Source organism: Chaetura pelagica, unplaced genomic scaffold, assembly GCF_000747805.2.
Source record: "Chaetura pelagica isolate M959 unplaced genomic scaffold, ChaPel_1.0 scaffold3, whole genome shotgun sequence".
In the NCBI taxonomy this organism is placed as follows: Eukaryota; Metazoa; Chordata; class Aves; order Apodiformes; family Apodidae; genus Chaetura; species Chaetura pelagica.
In genome coordinates this window covers 8,425,080-8,436,356 of record NW_009952974.1, presented here as the reverse complement: position 1 = coordinate 8,436,356, position 11,277 = coordinate 8,425,080, and the positions used below count along the sequence as shown (strand labels likewise).

The window sequence follows — 11,277 nt, the reverse complement described above, 5'->3', positions numbered from 1 at the left end:
TTTGCCCAGTGGTCCAAGAAGAATAAACAAAAATCTGTAAACAAAATTTGAATTTAAAAATTGTAAAGGATAGATGGTTTAAAGTAACTACACATACTACAGAAATGCTTATTTAAAAATTGGACTAGAAGAACCTCTAAACCAAATACATATAAAATCTCCTTCAAGATCCTCACACATGCATTAAAACATGAAGCTGTGGTTAGAAAAAATGTAAAAATAACTTCCAAAAATATGTCATAAGCTTCACAGTGAGACTTGATTGGGACACTTAAAATCCCCCTACAAACAAACTTCATCATAATAAATATATACAATGACAATCTATGTACAGAACATATCAATACTAATTTATTTAATTTTGTTAATTCAACTAAACAGTTATTTTATGGTAGCAGTATTACTGCAATATTGGGGAAGTGAAATTACTTTTGAATAAAAAAATACTTATCATTCTTCCTCCCATTAAGGCTCTAGACAGCCTCTAATCTAGGCTCAGGGCTCTTAAGGTTCTATAAAATGCAGAGAGTAGGTTCAAACAAAATAACAGAAGTTCTCAGTTTTGCTAAAATGCAAAAGACAACTTTTTTACTAACATTACCAACTTTTTAAATAAACATTTTTCAGAAAATTTTAATTATCCTTTTAAAGCATTAATTTTTGTTTGACTAAAAAAATCAAGAAACCTGCTGTTTTCCTTTTGTGGGTATTCTTGTTTTATTGGAATTTTTGGTGGGAGGTTGGGGGACGTTACGAGGAAAGGCTTCAGAAGTTTTTCCAAAGCCAACTCAGTCCTTCAATGTCCCTTATTAGGCTGCAAAAAGTAGAAATGACAAAAAGAGTCATACCCAAAGCAACTACAACTTAAAAAGAAAATTTTGTACTGTTTATCTGACTTGGAGCAAGGACTGGAGGCTCCACATAGCATTTCATAGCATAACACTTTTTGCTGAGTGTCACAAAGAACTGGAATACACTAGTGCCTTCTGTTGGAATTCTACTGCTATAGAAACTCAAACAGGGAAGGGGAAAGAGAGATCAAATATGTGTACAAACATATGTACAAATTTAAAAAAAAAAAAGGAAGAGACTGACATAATAGTTGTCAGTGAACTCACATATGCAAGAATAACTTTGGAGTTTTGACCTGCATCAACCCCAGCTAGAAATAATATACTTGCAGATCTATTTAAATGCTTTTTATTTGATTTAAAGTCTATTTTAGAATTAATGTTTTTTTCATTCTCATAATTTATTCACAGATACAAAGTACTTCTTCAGAAAAAGTTTCAACTTTCAACAGTAATCTAATAAAAATGTATGGTTAAAAATCACAATCACTACCATGCAAGTATCTACAAAGTAACTTTTGGAGGAGCATGACATTACAGCATGTTCTTCAGCCATTCACTATCTCTGGTCAATCAAATCAATTTGCTTTTCCCCCTATATTCAATCCTCGATGTTTTTTTCTCCTAGACACAATTATGCAGTTACCACACAGCAGTTTGAGTGCTAGATGAAAACAGTTAAAACATTCCAAGAAGCTGAGTATTTCATCCTAGTATTTCATCTGCAATATTACCTGTTTGCACAAAATAAACCATGTGTTGCAATCCAAGAAACGATCACTTTTACTTCTGCAAAGAATTATTATCTGCACACACAAATGGCATGTTTTTGAATATACCCATACATCATTTAAAAGTCTAGTGGAAAGATGTCTCTAAGTTATGTCTTGTTGAAAAAAGAACCAAATTCGTAACTCAGTAAATGCCAAAGTTGAAAATCACATCTCCCCATCTCCGCAGTTTGTCAGGAAAACATGATAAGAAATTAACATAAAAGAAATAACTGCTATTCCAACCATACCTTGTTGGAATTGGAACTTCAGCTAGTCCTGTAAGCAGCACTGCAGGAGATAACCTAACAAAAGCAACAACTGCACGGTCCAGAAACTCCAGTTCACCAACTAAGATGTTTGAGGCTTCGGCTCCAGGTGGTATCTTTTTCATGAAGTGTAGGTCAACCTAGGAAAAGTATATTAAATTACAATCTAAAAGCTATTCATAGGGGTTATTTTTTTCCTTGTGTTGTTGACAGAAACTTTATGGTCACTGCACTATAATCTTACTGACTTCAATTATACGTATATATTTTTGTCTGTTGACCAAGCAACTTGTCTTTCATTATTTGACTATTTTTTTCTTTGAAACATAGTTAAAGGTACTGCAGAATTAATTTATAAACGTATAAAAAATTAACAAATTCAAAATCTTGTTAAGAATACAGTATTAATTTCCTATTAATGCATTCTATCAATATTCATAACACCATTAATAATTCATAACATAATCAATAAATCATAACAGTAGAAGAAATTAAGACATCTTGTTTTTCCACAATCAACAATTCTGTAAATCACAAATGCATAGTTCATATCTGCTGTACTATAATCTCAATGAGAAGAACAGGTTCCACTACACTGATTTCCTTCTGCTACTCTAAGCGAGATGTATTTTTGGTTTTGGATTTAATGGAAGACAGTTGCCAGTCTGCTGAAAAAGACAGAAAATAAGCTATGACCATGATTGTCTCAAGAGTAAACTGAATGAGTAAAGAAGAATAAAAACTCTGCAGTTGGAAGGCAGCAATGTTCACTTTTAAGGGGAGGGTAGGAAAAGACAGAAAAACAACTTCCTCATGACACTACTATATAAACCCAAGGAATTTGCCCAAGAAGGGGTTCATTTGTATTTATTTCCTCAGTACCATCCTAGAATTTAATCTGTAACAAAGATTGACATGGAGTAATGGAGTATATAATGTATGTTTGATTTCATTATGCATCAGTATTGTCTACATTTCAAAATGCATGAATTTTGTCATTTGCTTTCCTTTTATTAATCTAAACACAACAACAGCAACCAAATCCAATATAAACTGTTAAAGTGGACCATTTTAATGTCTATCTTACAGCCATCTGTCAGTACTAGTTTGCATAGTTTTTGGTAATATTTAGAAAATTGTTTTCTTGCAAATGGCTCTGGCACTAAATCAGAATTCTGATATAACACAGTTGCTTGTGGAATGAAATCTTATGTCTCTGAGATCACAAAGAGATGTCTAATGCCACCCCAAGTTAACACAGAGCAATGACCAAACATATAATGAAGTTCAACAAGCATCAAATCAACCTGGAAGGCTGGAGTCCAGGTACTTTCTCAACATAAAATATCAGCGAGATCAATTTTACCCACTCAAATCACAAAATAACTCTTCAGGGTTAAATAAAAAACCCAAAGAGATTAATTTTTCACCTAATTTGTGTGTCATAGGTCACTTACAGTTGAAAGGAATGAATTAGTCTCTTATACACAGCAATATGTACAATTTTACCTTTGAGTGAATTTAACACTTAACAACTAATGTCTTACATACAAAAATATACAGTTTTCATCTTAAGGTCCCACTAACATAGAGACCACAGGATCAAGATTCAAATCTGAAATAAATATGCAATCTCTTGTCTACTAGAAAGTATTTTCAGAAACTTTCTACTATTCACCAGCTTGAGATTGCAAAATCTTTTAGGTAGTAAACAGAGTCTCAGTTAAAAAGCAAGCAGCTGGCAGAGAAGGATCAAACTGAGCAAAAACACCCAAAGTCCAGGTGTTGCCTCTGCTAGATAACAAGAGCAGAGGGGATCCTGGAGTGATTTGGGGCAACCTTCAAATACTTCATCTAACCTCTCCATCATACATCTCTGGATAGAACTCATGCATCTTAATCTGCACCCTATCCTGAGCCATATTCATGACTAAATATTCCCAACAAGCTCCAATTAAACATAAAACTAATGTGGAGGCCATTCCCCTCCAGGGCAACTCAAGGACTGATAAGGGTGATGAGGGTCTCTCCCAGAACCAAACATAAACTGACACAAATACAGAGAATACCCAACATCACTTCTTAAGAAAGCCCTGACACATAGTAATCACATTTATTTATAAACATGTTCAATCAGCATTAAAAAACAAGTTACTTATTTCACATGGTATTTGAAAGACCAGACTCTGTCAGTTTGAAACCACAGTTTGATTCCGAAATCCTGTTACCCTGTGGAGCACAGGAACACTGCTACCATAAGGAGGGACGTGGGTGCAGTCTCTTAATGTATTTTGTATTTCAGTACAACTAGGATTCCCTTCAGCCTCTTGTGCAAGAAGTAGAGACCAACCAGATACAGTTGTTAAACTTCCATCTCTATCCTGCTCAGATACAGGATAAAGTGGTGCGTGACAAATCACTTCCAGATCACTCCAGAAATAAAAAGTCCTCATGGTGTCCCCACAGGAAAGGGACTGACACATTTACCAAGTACAATCATGAGAAACTATGTCTTCCTCTCTGTGCTGCTGAAGTAACATTCAAGACAGCTTTTAGTGATGTGTCTCGCATTATTCATAAATAGATACCAAGACAATCAACACAGTCTCAGTGCTGTATTCAGATTAAGGCAGCTTTTTGAATCAGTTCCAAAATTTGGAATATTAGAAGTAGCCCAAGGGAGATACATTAGCAAGGAGAGAATATGTGAAGTAGTCAAAGGTGCTTTCTTTGTAGAAGATAAACGAAATTAATATGTGGAACAAAATTAGAGTAAGAAATCAGAATACTCAAGAGAAAATAAGTGTACTGCTCTACTTTCCTCTCAATCTGTGCGTATAATTCCAATTATAACCGTTGGGAGTTACTGTTATAGCACATTTCAAGGGGAAATTGTATTTTACTTCTGCATCTTCAAAAGGATAAATGGATCTATTTAAAAAGAAGTCAAAAAAAGGTATTTAGATTATAATCCTTTACTGTTATTTCATTCCTGCAAACAAAAGCTGTTTCTTGCATATTCCTGACATTCCTGTTGGTATCTACCACTGCTGAGGTTAGCCAAAAGACATGTTGATCTCTTCTCAGGCCAGTTAAAACAGGAAAGCTGCAGCACTACAAAAATACTGAGCGAAGGACCAAATGATGCAGACTCCAATCTTGCTTAGTATCATGCAGCTACTTAACAGACTGGGATTTTAATCCTACACCACTTGAAGCAAACTGGGGAAACATGCAAGCAAAGCACTATTGAAAGTCTTGTTATTCTCTCTGCGTTACTATAAACTTCATCTCTGCACAGCTTAATTTTTAATAGATTGTTATATTTTATATCCTTTACAAAATTTTACATCTTGATATAAGAACACTTGCCGTAACAATTAGTTTAACGCTTTTAATAGAAATAACAGGAAACCAAAATAATACTTGACTTTTTAAACTATTATAATCTTAGTTTTAAATATTTTTTAAGTATTAGCATTACATTTTTAATAACTTGTCACTGTTTATAGATCTCCTTGCTACCTCTGTAGTGATATGGCCCATAATACATCTCCAGCCAACTTCCTTCTCACTGCCTTTGACAAAAAGATCCATTTCTCTTGTTTATTTCAGCCATATCCCAATTCAAGTCTGGCACGTGCAGTCAAGAATTCAAATAGTGCAAATAGCTACTGCTGCTAGGAAGTAAGTCTGGCACCAGATGGAGCAATCACATAACTCTGCTTTTAGCTCAGTTGCACTAACATTAAGATTCAACAGACTCAAAGTACTATTCTTCAGAATTTAGGTTTAAATCACCTCTCTTCACTTACTCAACCTTTGTTGTATTAATCTGTCAGCTGAAGTCATCTACCCCTGTCAGGTCTGTCAGCTCTACCTAACGTGACAGTTTGTTTTAGGTACATACAGACTTTTTAAACAAATTAGGATTCTCCTTTACATTAAAGCTGAGAAGCTGTTTGCTTTTCTTTGCTATCTAACACTGAACTGTCATTGCAATCTCCACTACTGAACAGCTAACATCTTTTGTGAAGTGTACTGAAATATCTTGGCTTGCCAGAAGGATTAAGTTATAGGTTTGCAGAAACACATTCTGTTTGAGACATCTGGAATCCACAAGTTCAGGTTATAAAAAGAGTAGTTTGCATTCATGCATTACTTCTACAAAAAGTAAAAATCTGAGAGATAAATCTGAATTATAAGAACTTTAAATTACTTTCCTGCTTAGGTAATTTTCTGTTAATTTGTAAAAATTCCTTCTAAAAATATACAATATTGTCATGCAACATACCTGTGTTCCTAAACTGTGATTTCCTGTTACCAGTGATTGAGAAAATAAAAAATTCTTCTTTTGTTATATACAAACTGTGTTGCAGTGCACATGAAAAACTTACTGCTGAAATGAAATTTGCACTTCAGATATCTTCCTGATTCATGTGAGTTAATTTTATATAATTTAAAAGGTCCATTTGGTAGTCAGGAATATCTCTTCACCATTAGTGAAAACTCACCTTGCTGAAGTCAACGGTGCTGTTTTCTCTGCTCACATCATTCTTGTTTTCAGTACAAGCTGGAGCAGACTGTGGGGAAACAATCTGACCTGCTAAAAAAAAGTACCATTAATACAGAATACTAACAATTACTTTTATAAATAAAGCAATTACTAATAAATTGTGAAAGAAGTGCAGACATTTTGTATCATATATATATATGAAACATCTAAACATGGCATTTTAATTAGACTTATTTAGAATGACACATTCTCTAAAGAGAGTATTTATCAAGTGCAGTTAGGAATAGGAGAATATAACTTTTAAAATGTAAAAGATACTCCTGAATATTGGAAGACAAACTTCCTATGCCAATTAAAGCTAGCAACTTTTAAGATATTACATTTGAGGGAAGTCCTGCATTCATATAGTTTTTTAAGTAATGTGAGGACCTGCCAGTTTTGGGCAATATCTGTCTACAAGAATACTCCTCATTGAATAAAACAGGATTATTAATTTCCATAATTTTCTCCTATATATAAGAATGCCCTGATTATAACAACTATAAAACCCAGCATAAAAGTGGGCTACTATAGAAAGAACTATTGGAAATTGAGATTATTTTAAAACTCAGTACTGAAAAATGTGATTACTGACAAGTGTAAAACAAATTTTCCAGTAAAGGATTTCAAAAAATTCCAGTAAGGATTTAGTAAAGTATTTTACAGACTTTTTAAAAATTTCTCAAGATTAGAAGAAGTGTTTAACACCTCAGTTTTACACCTCAGTCTCACATAAGCCAACAGCAAGCCTTGTGACCAACCAAATCTTGCAAACAAAAGCCCCAAAAGAAAAACAGTAACAAGTACATGTCACATAAAGCATATTTTTGCTTAATGCCAATATTGCCCCTGCACACAGCCAGAGGTCACCATGCACTCCCTGAGGGTGTGGGGCTGGCAGCAGGGCAGCACACAGACCCCTCAGGGGGACAGTTCATTCCCTGCTTGCCTTCATTCTTCCTTCCTCCCCAGCATGGCAGGGAGCTTTGCATAGCTCTTGAACACCATGACAAAGCATAGGAAAAAGTACCAAATACATGAGCCAACTATCTCTTACTGCCCTAACACATACCCAGGAATAACTACAGAGTCCAACTGGCCCAGAGTCAGCATCTTGTGCCCAGGATGTATTTGTTTCCATAGCAAATAAAGTCTCTCATATGACTGAGAAATGATGATGTGAAAACATTGGTTCTGGTGAAAATCAACCTAAACTTGCACAGTAACAAAGACCATATGTTCACGATACGTGAAGATGAAGACAGTCAGAAAGTCCTAAACTAGGCACATTGTCTGGGCAATTCAAAAAGCCACCGCGTGTCCCCTCACACCACTGTTACACACATGCTTGCAGTCCAAGCATGTCCTCAGCCCCAGCCAGGAAACAGAACACTTTGCAGGATCCAGTCTGAATAGGAGGGGAGACTTGCAAGAGTATCTCAATCATTGCCAAAATATGGAAGCGTCCGGCTTCTGTCACAGCTCAGCAGTACTGTATCCCTGTATCAGTCTGGTTATGAATTCCCAGCTGAAACACTTGCACAAGGAAAAGGCTGGTTTTCATGAAAATCAACATCTCATTTTCCACTAGGCAAATCTCCATGACACAAACCAGTTTTTAGACTCCTTGTGCTGCATCCTGGTATCTTAGTCAGAGACATTTCACTTTGATTAGGAAGTAAAGGAAGAGAATGCTTTAAAATGAATTGCTAGAAATGTTATTATTACATGTATCGATCTTAAAAATGCAAATGTTTCCATTTCCTCTCTGATATAGGACAAGGACTGATCAAAACAGTAACAGAAATGAGGGCTTTTGTTCAGCACTAAAGTGAAATAAACAGGACGGCAAAAAAACAGACATGACAAGCATGCTAATCTAACCAAGTAGATAAAAATACTTTAGAATTACAATTTACATATGACAAGAATAATTATTTTTTTTTCACAAAGCAACATATTAATGTAACTTACAGGATTTCACATTAATTCCTAAATATCACAAGAGACTACTTTTTGAAATTGGAAGCCAGAAATTATTAAATATGCGCAAAGCTTGAAAATGGTCGGTTGTCTGTTTTAATTAGGACTTAAAGAAAACACATAGTTCTATCATTGTTACACCCTCACCTTCACAATATACATGACAATCACCATCCCTATACATTACTTTACACTGTAATTTTTTTCTGTATTGTTTATTTAGCAGTCCTAGAATTAGTTTTACAAGAATTATTCTGTAGTATTATAACTATTAATATATACATTTGACTTCTGTCTTTTTTGAGATTTTAATAACAAAAATACATTCCACTTATTCTAACAGAGAAGCCAAAAAACACTCACAGAAAACTTCTGCCCTGACTCTCAGAAAATTTTAAATCTAGTTATATTAGACCTTCTTAATTCTTAATTTACTCTTTTTAGATGTTCCTCTATATTCTAGGATCTATATAAAGGGAAAATCTTGTAATAATTACTCATACCAATATAAATACTATGTTATAAAGATGTTACAGGAAAGCAACAGAAACAGTACTTCATTATTTTTCTGTTGCTAATTAGGGATTTACATTTATACTTTTTTTTAATGGACTCAAAAATTCAAGAAACTGAGAGCAGGGATATCTGCCAGGGAGATAAAAATATTGACCAACAAGAGTCAAAGCATGGACCACCTGGTATAAATACTCAAGTTTTAACATCATAAGTAGAGCTGTCAAAAGCCTCTAGGCAATTAGCATACCAGTCCAAAGGCTAACTTTTAAACATTGTATCCACTTCTCTTTTAGGAAAAAAAAAAATAATGTAAAAATATATACAGTAGGAAATAAAAGCCACAATCAGTAAGTATGTGAAGTTTATAGGAATAGCATATGTTCTTCTTCTGTGCCAAACGAAGACCTCAAACTTTGATGTACCCATATGCTGGAATAATCCGAGAGAACACAAGCTTTACCTTGAGGCACTTTGTGATGTTTAAATATCTCTGCAATTTAGACACCTTTCTGGATCTTGGAGCAACTAGTTTGGTTTTTTGATTGTAGTGAATAATAATCAGAGATACAAGATAGGGAAGTCAAGTAATTTCAATTTTCACATTACAGTAATAGGGAAAGTCTTTAAAGAGCATCTTAAATGCTGCAGAAATGCATGTTTCTTATACAACAATACAGTGAGTAAAACCCAAATTTGAAATCTGGTCCCTGAGTGGCCCTTCAACAGAAAAGTAAGGCAAAAAGTACAGAGTTTTTTGAGAGATTTTTGCTCCCATACACATTTAGTTTGTTAAATCCCTGTGTATTTTTAACTAGATAGGAGGTAGATGTAGTGTTATGGTGGCCCTGTGAATAAATTATTCAGTTTGCTAAAGCCTGTTGGCAACTATGTATGTGATTTACCCTCAAGCTGCTTTTAATTTCAGCAACTGATTGTTTCTTCTGAATGAAGGATGCAGTTACTCTCACCATAATGGTCCCATGAAGCAACAATCAATTAAAGAGTTCCGTGAATGAAGAGGGGAACTGTCATGTCAAACCTTGACTAAAACAAGACAATAAACAAAAAACCCCAAACCAACCAAACAAAACAAAGGTATTTCCTCTCTGATTTCCAACAAGACATCAACAGTCAGCAGTGCCTCGAACTGCCTCTGGCATTCAGGTACACTAAATCCAAGTTTTCTCCAAATTTTATCTTTATAATATGGGAGCCTTCAAAGCACTATATGGAAAATTAAAAAAAAAAAAACACGCCCCAAAAACCAGACTAGTCACAAACCCTATCCAGACTTCAAATGTCTGCTCTGAGAATAAGACTTGCAATGGTTTATTACTTTGTGTTGGCAATATGGGCTTTTGGCTGATAAGAATGGTGAAGGCATAAACCATCAACTCCTTATAAGAGGTAATAAGAGCAGCGATAGCCTTGCCTTTCATTCAGCTCTTCCATAACCTGTCCTTGACAGTTCCATTTCAGCTCTCACACAAAATATTTACACACTGTATGTGGTAAATATAGTATTTTCTTTTTGAAGAGTGCAATGCTGTATTTTGAGTCCTTATGAATGTAAAGTTTAACTGCCCTGATTTATCCTGCTGTTCATCTACAGAAAGCTCCAAAAAGCTGCCTTCTTTGAGAATTCATCCAAGCACTATTCAGGTTTTTTAAACTATCAGTCAAACAAATGCACAACGTAGTATAATTGAAATATCCAGCTTAAATATAAAGGAATTCATACCTAACGGATAACACTAACATGGGTCTTACAGTTTACCTATGTATTAAAAAGCCATTACCAGTACAGGTTTTTAAATTATATTTTTAATAGATGTATATTAAAACAATGAGTGTATTTTCAAATAATGTGAAATTGCCAGAGCTTTGAACAGAGCAAGAATTCACACACACGCAAAATTGTCATGCAAAGCCAAGCCTCATAAAAAACAAAACCTATCAAAATAAGGTCCATATTTGTTACACTAAGAGAAGTTTGCATTTGCAGACACGGCTATTAGTCCTGCCAAAGTAAAAAAAAACAAAAATGCAATCCCATATATTAATGTCACATGCAATATACTCTACCTAAAATTTAAAGCTCAAGACTTTTAAATATGTGTATTGTATTTATTAATCAAAATCCAAGAGGACTCTAGAATGCCAATAGCAAAAACCAAGAACAATGTCTTCAGATACAAAACACTGTTAATGGAAACAAACTGGGTCCAAATGACATGTCAAAGGAAACTGAATCAGAAAAATTACTTATTTTTCAAGCCCACATGCATTTCTTCTCATTCAGGAAAAAAAAAAAAAAAAAAAAAAAACAAAAA

At 34.4% G+C, this 11,277-nt stretch overlaps 1 protein-coding gene across 2 annotated transcripts in view; it reads right to left on the bottom strand.

Moving 5' to 3' along the window:
- The window catches only part of SLC4A10 (solute carrier family 4, sodium bicarbonate transporter, member 10), a 117,238-nt gene that overhangs the window by 36,146 nt on the left and 69,815 nt on the right, over positions 1-11,277 (bottom strand). Inside the window, exons 7-9 of one of the 2 annotated variants that reach the window (XM_009996091.1) lie at positions 6,405-6,496; positions 1,873-2,030; positions 1-34 (exon numbers count right to left, since the gene is read on the bottom strand). In XM_009996091.1, coding sequence (XP_009994393.1) covers positions 1-34; positions 1,873-2,030; positions 6,405-6,496 — 284 coding nt within the window. The remainder of the gene's footprint in view (positions 35-1,872; positions 2,031-6,404; positions 6,497-11,277) is intronic. The other variant, XM_009996092.1, reaches the window with a different exon arrangement.